Source organism: Aythya ferina (assembly GCF_964211825.1).
Source record: "Aythya ferina genome assembly, chromosome: 5".
In the NCBI taxonomy this organism is placed as follows: domain Eukaryota; kingdom Metazoa; phylum Chordata; class Aves; order Anseriformes; family Anatidae; genus Aythya; species Aythya ferina.
The window spans coordinates 2,887,109-2,905,530 of NC_140301.1; the positions used below are offsets into that span (position 1 = coordinate 2,887,109).

Sequence of the window (18,422 nt, forward strand, 5' to 3'; positions counted from 1 at the left end):
TTGTGCTGTGGAATAAGGCGGTAGCTTGCTTTTTATGGGAATCCAGCCAGTGCTCCAAGAGAATAGCCATACATTTCTGCCAGAAAAGCAGTGTCTACCGTGAAGCAAACTTGAAAATCAGGAAGGTATAGTTTAACTACCAAAAAACAAACAAACAAAAAAGCTGTTATCTTCTAGAACTTTTTGTAAACAATATCTGCATGACACCATTAATAACTGCCTCTTGCCGTTTCATAATAAAGCTATTGTATAATATGTGAAACATCGTATTTTGAGTACAATGAAGTATGCTGAACTTCCTGCTAAGCCTAATTGTTGATTCACTTATGATGAGTTCTTCCGAAGTGGTATTTTTTTAATGACTATAAAAATTAAACTGAACTGATGATCATGTGGGTGAGATTTGTTCTGTTTGTACTTCTATTTCAGAACACCTAGTTAGACTTCCTGCTGTCTGGAAGTTATTTCTTTATCATGTACAACAGTAATCTTTTTTTATACTTTTATAAAGTATATATACAAAATTAGTTTTCATACTTTGGACTGGAAAGCAATTGATATAGCTCATTTCATCTTCTTAGATGGGAACTCATATATTTTGCTTTTTCTGACGTGAATTCCTTATGGAAGACTCACAAGGTAAAGTTGCTATAGCTTCATTCATCTGCTTCTGTTGTCTGCTTTATGGATTTCTTCTTTGCACTGTACACAATGTTGGTGTTGAAAGCATGCCAAAAGATTGAGACAAAAAAAAGTAAAAGAAGTAAAAGTTAAATAAAAAGCAAGTGTGTCTTTAAAAGTTCAGTGAACTATTCTATGATGCAAAGCCAGGTTTTTTTTGTTTTGTTTGGTAGCTATTTCACAAATCTTTGTGTTATTCTAAAAAATACTTATCTTGTGTAGCATGACAGTTACTCAGTATAAAACCAGGTTGTCTACTAAAATGCAGTGTGGATTGCTGTGTTCAGCTTTGTATTAGAACTGGAAGTATGCTGCATGTATTGTACCATCCAGTTACTTAAGCTGAATTATTCAGCTGAAAAACCAACAGAACCAACTCAACCAGGTAGCTAGCTGATCAAGGACTGAAACACCCACGAGCTATTGCAGGTACTTTTATTTATTTATTTATAACAAAAAGCAGCCACTTCATTCTTCACCTTATAAAAACTGTTGCAAACAGTCTGTGATAAAGGATGTATCCAGAAAAAATAGGGAGAGAGCTACCTGTCTTTTGTGACATGGTAGTCTTTCTATTGTTTTGCTGGCCTTGCCACATTCAGCATTGCTATCCATTGCTCTTGTTCTTTTTTCCTTTTTCTGACACAAATATTCCTTCGGTTACCTACTTAATTGATACATATACTTAAATTGATAAATTGAGTTGCGTGTAGCTGTGACAACTAGTACTGTATTTCAGGCTTAAAGAACAACTGGTATTCCTAGGATATTGCTATCTTTTTTTTCCCCAGAAGTATTCTATTTCCTAAATATGCTAGAGGAGATGAAACATATACCCACAAATCTTACTGTGGCTATAACATGCTAGAGTGTATTTAGATATTTTTGGAGCCTGTGGATCAGATTCCTTAGATTCCCTCCCTAAGTTTTCAATCTACTGCTAGAAGACACTGTTAAGTTCAAGTTAACTAGTAGGAGTAATCTAGATATGTGCGTGTTAAATTCTGCCTTTTATAAGTATTTATTGTCCTTATGATTTAAGGCTTAAGCTTAAAAATTCTAGCCTTTGCCATTGAAAAGAGCAGCTGAAGCAACAACAAAAGACTTGCTGAGGACAATGAATCTTTTAAATCATTTTGTAGTTGCTAGCATGTCTTTGTTGTTCTGTCTAAACATAGTTTCCACAGATTTAAGACTTCCCTTACATTTTATGAACATCATACAGAATACTTTCAAGAATTCACAGTGTCATTGAGAGTGTTACTGCCTCACTTGAGGACATAGTCGATTTGCTAAGTTCAGTGACAAAATAGCTGTGTTTTAGGTGCTTCTGGTGATAGGATCAGTGCTCAAGAAGTCTGACAAATTCAAGCTGCTAGATGCTGAATTAGATATTACAGATGCAAATAAAAATAGCCCTCACAGTATCTGTACTACATCACCAGTTTCCTCAGTCTTTCTTGTAAGTTCTTCTGTGCCTGTCCAGCTATGACTTCTGTTTATTAGGGTTAGACTACAGTTTGGACTTACTGAAATTAAGCTTACCACATGCTGAATACTGTGTCTTTTGCCAGATCAAAAGCAGACTAAGAAGCAAAATGGCAGAGAATACTTAATGAGTATAGAATAGGATAATGAGTATAGAATAGGAGCAACCAGATTTAACGAGTTCTATTCTCTGTTAGTCTTCCTTGATTCACCAGGTAGGCTCAACGTATTCTAAATGGCTGACTCTGAGTCTCATAAACTTGAGACTTTCAGTCTAATATTGCATCTCGTTATCCTCCTATTGTTGTTGAAATTTCTCCCTCGTGTTCACCAGTGGTTTAAAATTGATCTGTCAGAACTATCAGTCAAACCTAAGCAATGCTTCTGTTCATTGATGACCCATTGTCTGCTCTGTACTGTCATAACCATGTGAATACTTGGCTTTTCCTGGTTCCCAGAAGGATGGAAAAGCTCTCCACCATTTCAGTGGGAATAAATGGTTTAAGAGCTGAGTTATTGTGCTGCAATGGGCTGTGGGGTTATTGACACAAGTCTTATACAAGCTGCTGTCTCTCATGTCTTTGCAATGTGAGTTCAAATATGCCAAGTTTCATGTGCTTGACAGCACGTTATGTTAGGTGGGTACCTGATTAATTCAGCACTACAGCTGGGATATAATCGCAAACTACTTGAGCAACCTTAGATAATAATCCGGAAAGACCAGGAAAGTCATTTTTATTCACAGAAACCCTGTAGGATAGAGAAGGTTTCTGGTGTGAAAGACACGGCTGGGGAGCTGGGCGAGGAGAGGAGGGGGAGGGCTGTGTGTGCAGACACAATTTCAGTCCTGTGCGGCTGTCCCGGGTCTCCCGGGCCAGGGCAGAGCCGTGCTCTCCTCCCCGGGGCGGGTCCCTCCCCTGGAGCCCCTCTTTTTCTTCCTGCGCTCCCTGGGCGCTGTGTGTGTGCTGGGGTCGGGGCGTTGCGCTCCGCTCTGCAGCCTCAGCCGTTAACGGTTACGTGCGTGACGGTAACTCGGAGGGAAAACGAATTAAAAACGCGGCGCTGTAGCCCTGTTCCCCATCGGGGCCGCTGGGCAGGGCTGGCAGCCGGGCAGGGCGTGCGGCTGGGAGGCCGTGACCCGGGGCCGAGCCGCCCCTCACGGACCCCCCCCCCGCGCTCCCCCTCAGCGCCCCCTGCGGGCGCGGCCCCTCCCGCGGCGGCCCGGCAGCATGACGTCACCCCCCGAGCGCAGCGCGCAGGCGCAGCACTGCGGCTCCCGGCCCGGGCCGCCCCCCGGCCCCCCCGGGAGCAGCCGGGGGCCGCCCCCACAATGCCGTGCGGCGCTGCCCGCTGCGCTCCGCCATGGAGGCGGCCGCCGCCGCTGGCGCAGCCCCGCCGCCCGCCGCCGCCGCCGCCGCCCGGCCCCGCAGCCCCTGAGCCCCGCGCCCCTCTCGCGCTCCAGCATGAGCGGCGGCGGCGGCGGCGGCGGCTCCTCGGCACCCGGCCGCTTCGCCGACTACTTCGTCATCTGCGGGCTGGACACCGAGACCGGGCTGGAGCCGGACGAGCTCTCCGGTGAGCGGCCGCGGGGCGGGGGGCGGCCGGTAACGGCCAACGGCCGCCCGGTAACGGCCAACGGCCGGCAGGTAACGGCTAATGGCCGGCCGGTAACGGCCAACGGCCGCCCGGTAACGGTTAACGGCCGGCAGGGCGGCACCGCACGGCACCGAGCTCCCGGCCTGGGCTGCTGCCCAGCACCTCCGTCTGCCCCAAAGGGGGGGACTCGGCCTGGCGCTGCTGCCTGGCCCCGGGCTGAGCCCAGCGCCAGGCAGACGGCACGCCTGGTTACTCAGCCCACTTGCCGTTATAATGCTTTACGAACGGTTTTAGTTATTCTTCTTATTCCTTTAGATCTGTCTTAAAAGCCGCGTGAATAACCGCTCCTTTCTTGTAGAGCGGAGTCTGCGTTGCTTGAGTCATCTCGTACATTGAGCTCCTAAATTTTGGCTATGATCGAAACTTTTTCTTTCAAGCCGTTAAAAGAAAAACTTCCCGGCTGCTCCTCATGCTGAGGAGGACTTTACCTTGGTGCCTGTCTGATGGTACAGCGATTGCAAACTGCAACTTGATGCTTGAGGAGCGAATACAGTGTAATGGGCCGTCCTCTAATGGTACTTTAAATTACAGCATCGATTTCATTTAAGAAGTGCAAGAGAACAGAACGCAGTGTGGTTGCACAGATTTTTATTAATTAAATCGTAATTGAACAAAGGTTTTGGATTGAAGGCAATTTCTGGTGTTATTTTGTAATTCATTCACTATATATGTGCTTGTGTACTACAGGGCAAGACACCTGGTAACGGTCTTGGTCTCAGCAGGAGCACGGATAACTCTCCTTGTATAACTAGATTAAAAACAGTGTATTACTGTATTGAGCAGGCTTTCTAACAGTAATCTGGAAGAGAGGCCAGTGCCTTTTTAAATATTCTGTTTGAACTTGCAGGTCTGAAGGCTGGAGCATGATGTTCTGTTTTTGTTTTCCCTGTTAAGCTCTGTGCCTGTAGTATGGAAAACACCGGTGTGCAAGGTGTCTTGCACTCTGCTTTTCCCCTCTCTCACGGTGTTTGTTGCCTGTGACGAATTGGGGGACAAGGGGGAGGAACGGGTTTTTGTGTTTATTGGGGAGCCTGATCTTTGTGTGTGATTTGAGGAACAGGTTAAAAAAGGGTCCCCCCCTCCAAGGGGGAGGAGAATGAATGCATGGTAACGTCACAGCAGATGAGCTGGCTGGAATTCCAGTGCATTTTGTTGATTTTGTTGTGTTATTAATAATTCATGGTAGTAGGACTGATAACAGTTTCCTTTTTAAACAGCATTTCAGGTTATAGCCTCCTCCGGCGCCCTCTGCTATAAATGGAAAGAGCCTCTGTTGATTTCAGTGGGTATCGGCTCAAGCTTTGAAACACTTTGTGCTTCCTGGAAGGCTTTCTCCTTTCAATGAAAGGGTTATTGTGCAGTGTTCCCCTCCGTCCCCCCCTTCTTGTTTCTGTGCTGGAAACCAGGTTCCGACCCCGTGCCCTGTTGGAACAATTCTCTTCGTGGGCGCCCGGTGTTGGGGGGTGGCTGGGTGCAGCGGGGGCCTGCCACGATGTCACCGCCGCTGCCAGGCCCCAGGGATGCTGCCGGCAGACTTTGTTCTCGCTGCCGAACCGAGCTGGGTGTTAAAGATGCTCCCTATTGCTAGGGCTTTTTTTCATGCCCAAATTTGTGTGATCTGGCTATCTAGGTGCCCTATCTTGTTACGATGATTGTGTTCGTGATGGGTGACCTGCTGAAAGAGATTTACTACCATCTAGTAAAATTTTTCAGGCAAAACCACAGACAAACAAATGCTGATGTGTTGCTCTTCCTGAAGCTTCACCCAGTGGCAGTGTCTGTGCTGGACGAGAGGCGCCGAGGCACGTCTCCAGGTGCTGACGATGTGCCGGAAGCGATGACAGATCTCTTAGGTTCTGTGCAACGGTCTGTTGCAGAAATTTTGCCTTCAGAGGGGAAATGACGAAATACATCAGCTACCAAAATCTTTGGTGTGCTGTATAACTAATAAAGCTGTAATGTTATGATAAGATTTCTTAATTTAAGCTGAAGACTGTATCCTGGAGCAGTCATGCCAACAAAGAGGTGCCTTACCTTTCTGCTGGAATTCCTGACATGTTGACTTGCCTAGATGTGATCCGCATGGTGCTGAAAGTAATACCTGCACTGTATGGAACTGTTGGAATTGTTATTCTGCATTCTTTTTCACCAAAGATACTTTTTAAATTTTCCTTCTCTGTGGTGTGTTAGTTTTTAATAATCACTTGTCAGTAGAGTTTGTTTATTATGTAGTGTTAAAGCTACATAATAAAAAAGGATGAGCTTCCTGTTGCATTATACTGACATGTAAATGTAGTCTGGGAGTTGCCAGTAGGTAGTGTAAAACTCAAACCCAAGGACCTGGACGCTGTGTTCTGATCCATGGGCTTCTGTGCTGCACGTGCTTCCATGTGAATGCCATATCGTGAAGATGGTTGTAGTGAATTCAGAAGTAACAGTATTACAAAGGAGAAATAGCTGGTAGATGTAAATGCTTATAATCTTTAAAGGAAAGATTGATGTAATAATAGGATTGTTTAAAAAAGCAACCAACTAGCCAAAAAACACATACAAAACCAGCCAGAAAACCCCCACCAACCTTATGGTGGAGGACCAAGGCCAGTCATTAGGCTGTCACCGGCATTTCTTTCTTCCCTTCTTGTCAGTCCGAACAGGTCACTTAAGTATGGTCCCAAAAATATTTTATTCAATATATAAACTCCTGTTTCATTTGCAAAGATCTGTCTCATGGTGCTTCCAAGCTGATCATGAGCTTCGTTCTTGAGGGAAGATGAAAATATGTGTTCAGTGAAGCCCTGTGCCCAGGCTGTATCCTTCTTGTAGGTACCTTTCATGTGCCCTTTCAGAATCCATAACAGAATTCTATTCATTAAATGTGAAGTTGTGATACTATTTTAATTATTCTTAGTCTCCCATACCTTTGTTTGTATTTTGTTTTCAATGTTTTTGAGGTAAGGTCTGTGGTTATGGACCATGTAGCATAACGGGACCGATCATTAGTAATGCCAGCCATGTGCTGGCACACCGGCCCCTTCCTGAGTGCTGCTTTGTGAAATTGTGAGCGAAGGTGATGCACGCTGTACGGTATTCACATAGCTCCACTCAAAATTAACCCGACAACCTGACACTAGAGCAAACGTTTCTCCTCACCAGTAAAACAGGAACATCTCACCTCATCTCTCAGTCAGGAACTGAAGGGTCACTGTTTTTCTATTTTGCTGCCTTGAGATTTGACATGGCAACTGATCCTCAGATATTGCCTATTGGGAGGGTTTATTTCAGCAGTACTCTGTACTAATATAAACTTAAAAATATGGCTATGATGAAATAATTGAGAGCATTTGTCACAAATATAAACCAGTACACATTGCTTACCATGTCGGAATTGGTACAGCAGCTTCCTTTGGGGCAGTCCGTGCAGTATTGCTGCTGTCAGCACCTGTGTTACTCTGCAAGATCAACGTGCTTAAATAGTTACAGACTTTTATTTTGTTTGTAAGGGGTTGCTAAAGGGAACAAGGAGGAAGAAGAGCAAGCTTAAAGCATCAGATACCTTTTTCTGACTGACAGTTGACCTTTTTTGTATTTCCTCTTTTGGGTGTTTTTCTCTGGGAATTAAGACATGACATTTGGGGTTGGAGCCAGCTGTGGTTCTTGCAATGAAACTCTTCTGCAATACTGCTTGTTCCTTGGGAAAACGTCATGTGAGTAGGTTTCACTGTCGTAGTAAGAACCAACGCTCAGCTCACTGCAGAAGTAAACTGCATTGGTAGGAGCCACTGCTTGATTTCTGCCAAAGCTGATTTTGTTTGTTTGGTTTGGATTCGTTTTTCTGTCTTTGTCCTTAATATGGATGGTGTCAGTGCAGGCCTCCCACAGCTCCCTAACAGTGTGCCTCCTTCCTTGTGGATTCCTTGAGGCTGAGAGGAAGGGTTTTCAGCTTTTTTGCTCCTCTGAGACTGCTTGCCCAAGGTGTTGGTGCTGGGGGGGCTCCCCGGCAGCACCAAGGCTGAGACCATGAGCTGTGTTCACACCGGTCACTGGGGATGGGCAGGAGATGGCAACAACTTCTGGCTGGACTTGCACTGGCACATGTATAACGTTTTAATCCAGATAATAGTTTATTCTACTGCCCCTGCCCCCTCTATCTTTTCCCAAGAAGCCTGAGTTGTTTGCCGTGTTTGAGTGCCAAAAAGATCTTTTGTCTCTTTGGGAACTGAGGCAGACGTGCTAGGGTAGCTGATATGGAGCATAAAGAATGGGAGAGCTGATGTAAGGGAGAAGCAGCTGTGCTTTGCTGCACTACAATTGAAGCCACGGTTTATTAGGTGGTGTTTCTGTAATACCAATCTTGTGATTATCACATCTGTGTTTTAGGTGGAACTGGGCTGTGTGCTGTATAAAATCATCTCCCCCCAAACCCTGGAACCCTTCGTTCTCCCACCCTCCAGTTACAGATGCAGCTGATTTGTAAGGGTCTTGGGTATGGTGGGGAGGAGTGGAAAAGTTACTGGGTTTGTTCCTAATTTGCGAACAGACTAATGATGCTAAAAGTGCATCTAAATAATTTAGCTTACAAGTCAGATTTTGAAGCCTTTTTTAAAAAGACATATGAGATTCACATCCTTAAAGCAAGGCAACAAAGATGGTTGTTTTTTTCAGTCCTTTCCCCTATCCCCTCTCCCCTCCCACCCTCCCCAGTTTATTCTGCAAGAGAGATACTATACAAAAAAGCCTCTTAAATGGATTATTTGGGAAATACTGCCACTTGCAAATAATAAAGCACATTTTTTTCCTAAATCTTCAAATTACTGATCTTGTAGTTACAAAATCCTACAACAGTTTTTTTTTTTTTTTCCTGCCTCTTCAGTTAGTGATGTCCTATTTGAGTGTTCTTGGTAATGACTTCTCATACTTGTCTTCTGAACTCCTTCTGATCTGCAGGGCTCATGTAGCAGAAATAATGCATGTGAAGTGACGATGTCGGAAGCAGTTACTTAGTGATGTATGTTGCGCTGTAATTCTTCTCTCTGAATTTCTTGACAAGCCTTTTTGGATTTGTGGTTTGCAGTCAAGTTTGCAGTGAACTAGAACGTTAATCCTGAGAGGCTTAAAATATCATTGCACAGAAATGATGAAGCATTCCAACGCAAACTGCTAAATGATGAAGGATTTACTTGGGGTACTTCTGCTAAAGGCTAATTTCTCGGTATTTCCAGGAAAATGCTGCCTTGCTTATGGTTTGATTGGCAAGAGACCTTTAGTTTCAAACTTCCCTGTAAAAGTGTGTAATATGGCTTTATTTACACATTTTTACTGATCATATGATCTGCCCCAGTCAGGTAGGATACATACGTTTGTATGGAGTCGTTTACATATTAGTACTGAAGCATCTTAGAAAGAAACTGTGTTGCTTTTCATGAATAAGTGATCTGCAGTCAGATAACAGGATGGTCCTAAGTGACCTTTTCATTTTCAGATAGAGCAATGTTTTAATGTTTAACTGAGTGAGGAAAAAAAAACAACCCTGAGAGACACAGAGAGATTTTCTTTCATCATGACTTCAAGTGACTTTAGAAAAGTCTTGTTGCAGCTGTAGTTGCTGCTCTTTGTATTTACAATTGCACTCTGTGTTGCAGAAAGTTGTGGGCAGGGATCCTGAGGTTTCTTCAGTGTACTTGTCTGTGTATTGCTTCTGTCCTCTACAAGCATATTTTTTGTGAACTATTCTACTATTTGCATGTATTACTTAACTCCTCCTTAACTTGCTACTTTCAGCAGACTTCCTTACCACTGTTACCTCCCAGATTTGCTGCCCAAGCCCAGCGCTACCTTACAGAGCCGTCAGAATTACCTTGGGGAAAAGTCCCTTGATTTAACAAGGTCAGTGCCAGCTCTAACCAGCATAAGAATGGCATGGCCTTTCTGGCTCTTTCATGTGTGTGGTCCAAGACTGAAATCTGAGAGACCTCATTCTGGGCTTTCACTGAGGGCTGGTAACATTTCTGTTTAGGCGCATCTCAGTCGTTCTGAGGATGAGGTAAAAAACACCATGTTTTTCTTTCTTGAAGCTCAACCACAGAAGGCATTTAACTCAAGCTCTTGCTTCTGTGGAACCACAAACAGTCTTTGCTTCTGACTCTGAACAAGTCTGTGACTTGTGTTTTTAGGACTGAATAAAAGCACTGGACTTTGTTCTTCCTCTTACTTCTAGTCAGATTTTCATATTGAAAACTTTTTTTTTTTTTTTTTTCCCCAGACATGAATCTTTCTTCTTGTGAAGAAGAAAGGTGAGCTTGATGTGGTACATATGAAAGAAAAGAAAACTTGAGAGAAATGATTGATGAGATGATAAGGAAAGATATAGGTAGAGCTAGGATGAGCTTCAGAGTTTGTCATATACATAGACCAAAGTGTTAGCACCTCTGATTAAATTTGTGCTTTTTTAAAAAAAAATAAACTCTATTAAAAAAATGTAAACCCCTCAATATCAAGTAAGTACATTACTTTCTCACAGGGCATTTTGTTTTGGGTCCTTAAGACGGGTTACTGCAAAACAGTTTTCCAAGGCTTGATAAGAAAGTGAGGCTGGACTTCCTGTGCTTGCTGTTCAGTGTACATCATTGGAACAGCTTTCAAAATCTGCAGGAAAGGCTTAATTTGTATTTTTGAAATATATATATATATATTTTTCTCTTCAGCGCAAAATCTCAGCGGTACTCTGGAAGAAAATAAGTGTTGGTGAAAGCAATGGAGAGATGCTTTGGTAATAACATTCAGTCCTTGTGCTGTTACATCGGCATCCTCCCATCGGTCCTCTGCTCTGGAGGGCAGTGAGCGTGTAACAAGTGCAGACATCAACTCCCTGGGACACTGCAGTGTAGAAGGAGATGCTCGGTGTTTCGTGACGGTTGGCTGAGAGGGTCTGTGCTCCTGTTTGCTCAGGGTTTTCGGAAGTAGGTCCACTGGGTCTGCCAGTCTGGGCAGGGCACGAGGGGAACAGCTGATTTCTATATTCAATATACTTAAAATACGCTCATCTCCACTTCTGTTTTATATTTCTAGTGCATGTAAAAGGATTGTGTTCTATTCTGAGGATAGGCCACTCGTTTTGTTTCTTAGTGTCTTCTTTTGCAAGTATTGCAGATTTGTTCTGTCAAAGACATGTGCCCGCCCTGCTGTGGCTGACAACATGCCTGTCATTGTCATTTTGAATGCTGCTTCTGTTGTTTAGTTGAAAACAGAGCTAAATATCTTCTTGTTATATTTGCTGTGACTAAAGCAGAAAAGAAAAAAGCCTTGTAAAAAACAATTCTGTTTTTAAGAGTACTTTTTTGAAAATTTGTATCAGGCAGTCTTGGTTTAAATACATCGCGTCCATCTGCTATCCTGCATACAGAGCAGTGAAAGAAAATAAATGGGCTTGGGATGTTCTTAAACATTTAAGCCGGGGAGGGGGGGATGTGTGTGTTCTTGTTGCTTTTCTAAAAAGCTGCGTTAGATTCTTGATGACTTCCTTTGCCCCTTCCCTGCCCCACCTCTTCCCACCTTCCTTAGAACTGTACCAGAAAAGTACAAACCAAAGCTTTTGGTGTTCTGACCTTGCAGTCACGGCGTGCAGATGTTGTCAGCTGTTTTTTCCGTGGTACATTCAAAATGCTGTGGCAATTTTGAAACTATTCCAGTGGTGTGGCAATGTGTTTTGTTATCAACTAGATGAATACAGAGTTAAACGATAGATCTCTGTTCATCTCTTTATTCTCATTTGTCATAGAAGGCTTACAAGAATTTATACCATTGAAGCAATGGATGGTCAAGATACCATTGGTATCCAGTGGAATTTACACCAAGTATCCAGTTACACTGTGAAATTAACTCATATTTTTTATTTCAGTTCACAGTGAGGTTCTTCATATCACAGTTGTTAAAAATAGGAAAAGCAAAAGAAAAAAAGAAAACATCAGGGTCTTTTACAGTCAGCAGATTAGAGTTAACCTGTCTTTTTGTCCTTCTCATATTTTTAGTGACTGCAGGAGGAATAATTGTATTCTCCACTGAATGTTAAAATGTATGTTGCGTACTGAAAGGAACATGTTCTCATGGGATTGGAATAAGGGATTGTTAGAAGCAAGCTTGCATTCCTTAGTTGACAAACAGGCCAAAAATAAATTGGGGCCTTTCATCGCACTGGTTATTTTCTTCCTCTTCTCTCTGCTTCCTCTAAAGAAAATCTTTTGACTCTTACAGATGAAGGATGGCACTCCACCCAACACACAATTCAGTTATGCTTAAGTATAGGGTGGTGTGTCCCTAACACGTTTTCCTACCTTTGTTTTAGAAAGGTAGGCAATAGACTTTGTCTTTGAGTTCCTTTGTCAGCGAAAGTAGAACAGTAACTTGCTTAATGAAGTCTTTAGAGAAAGACACAGACGTGAGAGTCATAGGTTGTGGATTTGTTACAAATGCCATGGAATGACAGCTATTGGAGACGGTCCAATTTGACAAAAGTCCTGATTCACTACATACAGTGGATGAAACCCCTGATTTCAGCTGCTAAGACAGCACCTCTGCAAGAAAACAAATGTGATACTGAAGAATATGAATTTTCTCATATGGATAACCTGACCCACTTTCAAGACTGCTGAAGTTCCGATTCCAGCAGCAAATGACCTGGTGGAACCACCACTTCGGCTGGCACTGTGCCTGGTGGTCTTGCTGGCAGTGGGGAGAGGAGAGGACAGAACTGTAGGACGGTGGGCTAATGAGTTTCAGCATAAAAGTGAAGAATTCATGTTGGTGTAGATGCAAGGAGGAGGTTCTCTCAGAAAGGGAATCCTCTCTGATGAGAAGTACGTGCAGTTCTGCCTGAGGAGGAGCTGGGAGGAAGGAAGCAAGTCCCGGGAAGGCATTTCTCTGTTGATGGAGTGACTGCTTACAGCCCTGGCAGCTGTAGCTTTCCTTGAATGGTAGTTTTTACTCCAAGAATTCTTGTTTAATGAATTTATTACTTTAATCTGCCAAACCGAGTGTTTCATAGGTTGTAGTTTATTTGCAGTTATATATGGCTTAATGGTTGTTTAAAAAGGGATCAGATAAATGTACTGCTTATTTTCATTTTTTGAAGTGAACTTTGCCTAATTATTGGAATATTAACAGTTCTCTAGCTATGCGTTTAAATGACTTTGCTTTAATAGTAGAATATGGGACTTGAAAAATCTTTTCTGTGATAGAAAGCATCCCTGTCTGTCTTTCTGACTAGAGTGGTTCAGTGAGATTACTATCCCATTTCACATCTCTTATGATGAAGACCATCAAATTTAATCTTTTGTTTGGTTATCCCATTTTTTCTCTTAAGACTTGAAAATAGAATATTTGACTGTTTTTATTGGCAATTAGAAATGTGGTGAGTGTTACACCACCACATTGAGTGTACACATCTGCTTTGGCTTTAGCTTTAAGACATTGGTTCTTGGCACGACTGTTTATCCATGTCTAGAGACATCTTTATCACCTGTATTTTACGGTGTGAGCAGGTCAACTGTTGGTCATCTGATGGTTTGGCTAATAAAGAAGTCATTAGATCTCCCAGGGTACATGCGACCTCTTCTCTGCAGTGTTGTCATCCTCCACTCGCTCCAACCTTGTCCTAATTTTTCTCATTTGCTCCATTCTTTTGTAATTTCTACAGTGTGGATTCCAGAAATAAGCACACTACCTGTTTTGCCAGCCAACTATTTTTGTTTAGACTTGGACCATGGATTTTAGAGCTGGAGAGATTTTATGTTCAGTAAACTTAATTTTTAAGCATCACATTCTTTCCAGAAAATTATTTATCTTTATATCTAGACATATAAACAAGACACTCATTTTAATGGCATCAGGAATTATATGTACCACTTCTGTATGCTGAAAAAAAATTTCATGCGAATGTGCTCTTATGTGCAAAATATAACCGTATTGTTTTGATTACATACTCTCTCTAATACCATTTTCCATTCAAAGATATAAGGTATGCAATAAAAATACACCAAAACTGAATGACGGGAATGACTAGCAGGCTATGTCACGGGAGTTTAGAGAAATAAGCTGCTTGACAGGGTGAAAGCAACAAACTGCTTAATCAGGATCGGTAGGGCTTTCTGGATTTCTTTGTTTTGTAATTATCTTGAGCAGATCGGCGTGCTCAGTGAACAAATGAAGGTGGCAGTATTAATGATTCTTTAAAATCAGTGTTGCGTGACCATTCAGATCTTTTGTCAGGCACTTCTGGTAATGAGGATAGCTGCTTCTGACTTATTGTCAGAGCAGGAAAACTGAGCCAGATCCCACCCTGCAGATTGCTGGTCAGAGGCTTTTCCAGCCACGCTGCAGGGAGAGATTCCTGTGCAGTTCTTAGTCACATGTAAATCATGTAAAGGTTTCCTTGGGAACTTGCATTGGAAATTTAGAAATGGCATTAACAATCCATCCGAACGTGTGTGGCTTCTGTTCCATAAGCTACCTGGAAAGATGCGTATGATTGGATTTATGGTGTATGTGGTAGGAGTTTCAGTACAGCTGTAGTTTATTTTGTGACCACATGTGAAGGTTTGACAGGAAATATCTTTCCACATGGTTATATGAGATGGTTACATGAGATTAATAACAGTGACAGCAGCCATGAATTGTCCTCCCAGTTCTGTGGACATGATATTGCCAATGGCAGAGTCAGAAAGGAGGAGAAAGGAGTGAGAGGTGTGTCAGTGGTGGCAGGATTTTCAGTCTGAATTCCCAGCCAGTCAGAGGGGGCTTGTTTTCCTTCTTGTTTTTGAGAACTCAGAATTTCATCCTTTTCGCTTTTAAGTTTCAACTGAGAAGTATATTTTTACAGTTTGTATATTGGGAGGAAGTCATGAGTAAATGAGCCTACAAGTTGCATAACCACTTTTCCTATTACTTTGTTGGGAGGACCTTTTTCTTTTCCTTAGGAATGCGAAGGTAACAAATTGATTTTTTTTTTTTTTTTTTTTTTTTTTTCAGAGTAAGTCAGGAAAGGGTAGAAGACCTTTGGGATTCACTCCTCTTTTTACCCCACCTCAAAGCTGAGGAAAGCTTGGTAGATAGCATCCTTCGATAACCAGCAAGATGCTATGCTTCACTATAGTTTCTCTTTTTCCCCCCTGTGTAATCTTGTAGAAAAGTTGTTTACATCGACAGGGGTAGTTGTATGCAGGTACTCCCAAAGCAATGCTGTGTCCCACGGATTAGGAACTCCATGTGGTGGGTCTGTTTTTGAGTTTGTAAGCCCAGCTTCTGATCAGCCCGAGACAGGCACTGCTGTCTTCTGCTTGCAGGTGGAGCAGCGAGAGAAGTCACAGGTAAGAGCAAGGTGGAGCCTAAAAATGAGCCAGAGGCTGCCTGCATGTGCTGCAAATCTACCTTGGATATGGCTTACGTTCAGCATTAGGTGTCTGGCTGAAATACCACTCAGTAAGATGAGACGGTGCTGTTAGCTCAAATGTACAATATCCTGCGTGTGTGCATTAGCTTTTCTAATGTGCGTGCAATTAGGAAGCCCAAAGTACAGATGAATAGGCTGGAATCGTTTAAAGAGAGGAACGTTATGAAAAGCAGGATTTGGTGGTAGTAGTCCTTTAATAGAGTTCAAGTTCTCACACGTAGGACATTCTGAAAATTGTAGGATGCATCATATTTTTATCAGTTTATATTCTCTTACATCTTAATTTTCTCAGGTCTAGAATAAAACTTGGCAATTTTTGGCATTTCTCCTCCTGCATTTGTTAAAACCTTTCTTCAGAGTTTTTATCAAAACCCTTTCAATGAGTACTAAATTAATCAGATCTCTGGTTTATGAAGAGATGGATCTTGAAGCCTGTATTTATTTTTGCCTTCTGCAGATCTGCTGCACTTGGTGTTTTACCGGAGCAAGGATTGTGTGTGAGAAGCTTCTAAGTGCTCATAAATTTAGAAATTAAGGGTTAATTGCATTTGGTCACTGGGTATAAGCAAATATTGTTTGTGGATTTTTTTTCCTGTCTTTTGATGGACGTCTAGTGCTAAGCACTAGGTGGTCAGTGGAAGAAATGAAAGGGGAGGCAATGCAGGTGCTCAGGTTCTTACTGGTTGTAATGGCAAGAGAATAGTCTAGTCAGCGTCCTGGAGTTGCACAGATCCACTTTCTGTTCCCGGGCTGAACTTTGCAGGTGTCAGTGAGCTCTCACTTGAGATTCCCTGCCCCATTGGTATCTTCTGAATGCAGCCTTGCTTGGCCTGAAGGTCTGGTGGTTTGCTGTGTTACAAGCATTGAGGTTCTAACAAAGAGAGAGCTAATAAATTAAAAACCGTGCCGATGTGCTAAAGATGATGAGCATCATGCAAAAGTCAGCAAGACAGATACGAAACCAGGAAAGAAGTGTAGAGGCTCTCTGACAAGAGCTGTGCCGTGCAGTAGCTGAATTGTTTGCTCAAATGCAGGAAGGCATGTACGCTTCTGTCTGGACGTTGGTGGTGTTTTTCTGTGATCAGAAAGTAAGAGCATTATCATATATTTTACACTATTGATCATCCTAATGAGAAGGTGTTCGAGTCACAAATAGTTTTTTTCTTTCCAAAATGGGTGTGATCTTGCACGTCAGTGAATCCAGGGGTTGTGATGTGTGCTTTCCAAGATCAGGAGAAAACTTGACATTCAGATTTGTTCCTTACCTATGGGGAGAGAGGGGACAAACCAGCTTGGTAAATGTCTGAGGTTTTTCCTCAGCTATTTAAAAAAAAAAAAAAAAAAAAAAAGCTGACATGACATCATCTGCACAGATGTAAATATAGAAAACAAGTAGGTGTGTTAAACCTCCTGACTTATTTTTTAAAACCTCTTTTAGAGAGGATTCTCTTTACCAAGTGTATGTGTCAGTGAGCAGAGATGTGATCTTCTCTTCTTTCTCCTTCTGGGGGATCGGAAGTTTCTTTATAGCCTTATTTCCATCTTCTAAGGTTTTTAGCTCTTGTGTAAGTGTTGTTATTAAATGTTCTCTGTCTTTGACTCTACTCTTCCCCAATACGGCTCTATCTTAGGGAAGTTTTTATTTTTTTTCCCCAAATCTGTCTCTCTATACATATTTCTGACTTCCCGGATATGCATTATTTTTTTTCTCTGAGCAATGATATCATTGAACAAAATAATACAAATCTAGTCAGGGACACTCTTTTAATGGAAAATCAGTTGAGTTGTTGCTTTTGAGACAAAAAGAAAAAAAAAATCCCCACTTTAATTTCAGTGTTATAAAACGAGATCAATGAAATGGACGGGAGTATTTTAGGTACTGTGAGACCTGTCCTAGGTCCTGATTCAGGATAAGGTCCCTGAGGGAATATTTAGGATGTACTTAAGCCCAGATCCGAACTGAGGTGACATTAACCCTCAAAGTACTTGTAAGCATTCTCTGGAAACAAAGCTTTCTTGACTGTAGGGTGATGTGTTTGTCAGGTTCTTTATTGTCTACAGGCAGTGTTATAACCACCTCTGCGTGGCTACTTTGTGGAAGTGAGGGCTCCCCAGAATAAAGATCCTAGTTGGTTTAGCAACTGAGTCTTAAATACTACTGTAAAAGTAGAGAACAAACCCAACCATTTTCAAAATCAGTTTCTATTGCCATGTAATTGCAGCGCGCAAGGAAATAAGAGAGGAGTTGAAGAGTGTTTTCTCTTTTGCAGGTGTTGCTGAAATAGTTTGATTTGTTTAAATCATATGATTTCATGTAATTCTGACTGATTGTTAGTGCAGCTGCCAACAGCTGCATGATTGCTTAGCTAATTGCATTCTGGTAAGAGAGCAAAGCTTATTTTAAGATATGCAGTTGTGCTCTCTCATTTCCTTTTTTTTTTTTTTTTTTTCTTTTTGAAGAAACGGTGTGCATTCAGAAGAGTAACTGTGTAGTTACTTCCTGGTATCACAGTGGACGTTTGTTTCTCTAGGGAAAATTAGAGAGGTTATAAGCGAGGTTTTATCAGTCAGTCTAGTGTACGGACAGAATCTGTGAAAAGTTAGAACCGTGCTGCTTAAATTCATACATTTACTTCTGTAGGCCTTCAAATGCTCTTGTCCTTGGGGCTAATTGCATCAATTGCTCTTTGGGAGTATTTTACAGTTTAACATGTAATGCTTTCCTTCATTTACCAGGTAACTAATTACTGTTGTTGCATCACTATAGTGGCTGAGAGTACAGGAACTGGGAGCTGCTGTTACGTAGCAATCATCTCCTTCAAGAAATATCTGTCTGAAATGTGACATTTGTATAACGCTGTGTATGTAGAGAAACCGCATTGGGAGAGTAGACTCTCTGTTGTGCATGCTAGTTCAGTATAGAATACCTACATGTTGCTTGCTGGTATGTCTTAGCTATGATAATTACAGTTGACAGTATAAAATGTATAATGCAGTGTTGTTTTTATTTGTTATATAGCTTTATGCCAGTATATACAGGCCTCTAAAACCCGAGATGGTGCCAGCCGTTTCATTTCAAGTGCAACAGAAGGTAAAGGAAAAAGTGTGGGGAAAAACAGCACAATTTTTTATTCTCCTGATACCCTATCTTCATGCC

At 42.1% G+C, this 18,422-nt stretch overlaps 1 protein-coding gene across 6 annotated transcripts in view; it reads left to right on the top strand.

The window, feature by feature from the left end:
* The first annotated feature begins 3,499 nt into the window (after nucleotides 1–3,499).
* The window catches only part of DENND5A (DENN domain containing 5A), a 60,330-nt gene continuing 45,407 nt past the window's right edge, over nucleotides 3,500–18,422 (top strand). The window contains exons 1-3 of one of the 6 annotated variants that reach the window (XM_084521599.1): nucleotides 3,610–3,744; nucleotides 4,124–4,340; nucleotides 18,285–18,356. In XM_084521599.1, coding sequence (XP_084377725.1) covers nucleotides 4,235–4,340; nucleotides 18,285–18,356 — 178 coding nt within the window. In that variant the 5' untranslated portion in view covers nucleotides 3,610–3,744; nucleotides 4,124–4,234. Of the gene's footprint in view, nucleotides 3,745–4,123; nucleotides 4,341–18,284; nucleotides 18,357–18,422 lie in introns of all 6 variants that reach the window. The other 5 variants (XM_084521603.1, XM_084521598.1, XM_084521601.1 and 2 more) reach the window with 5 other exon arrangements.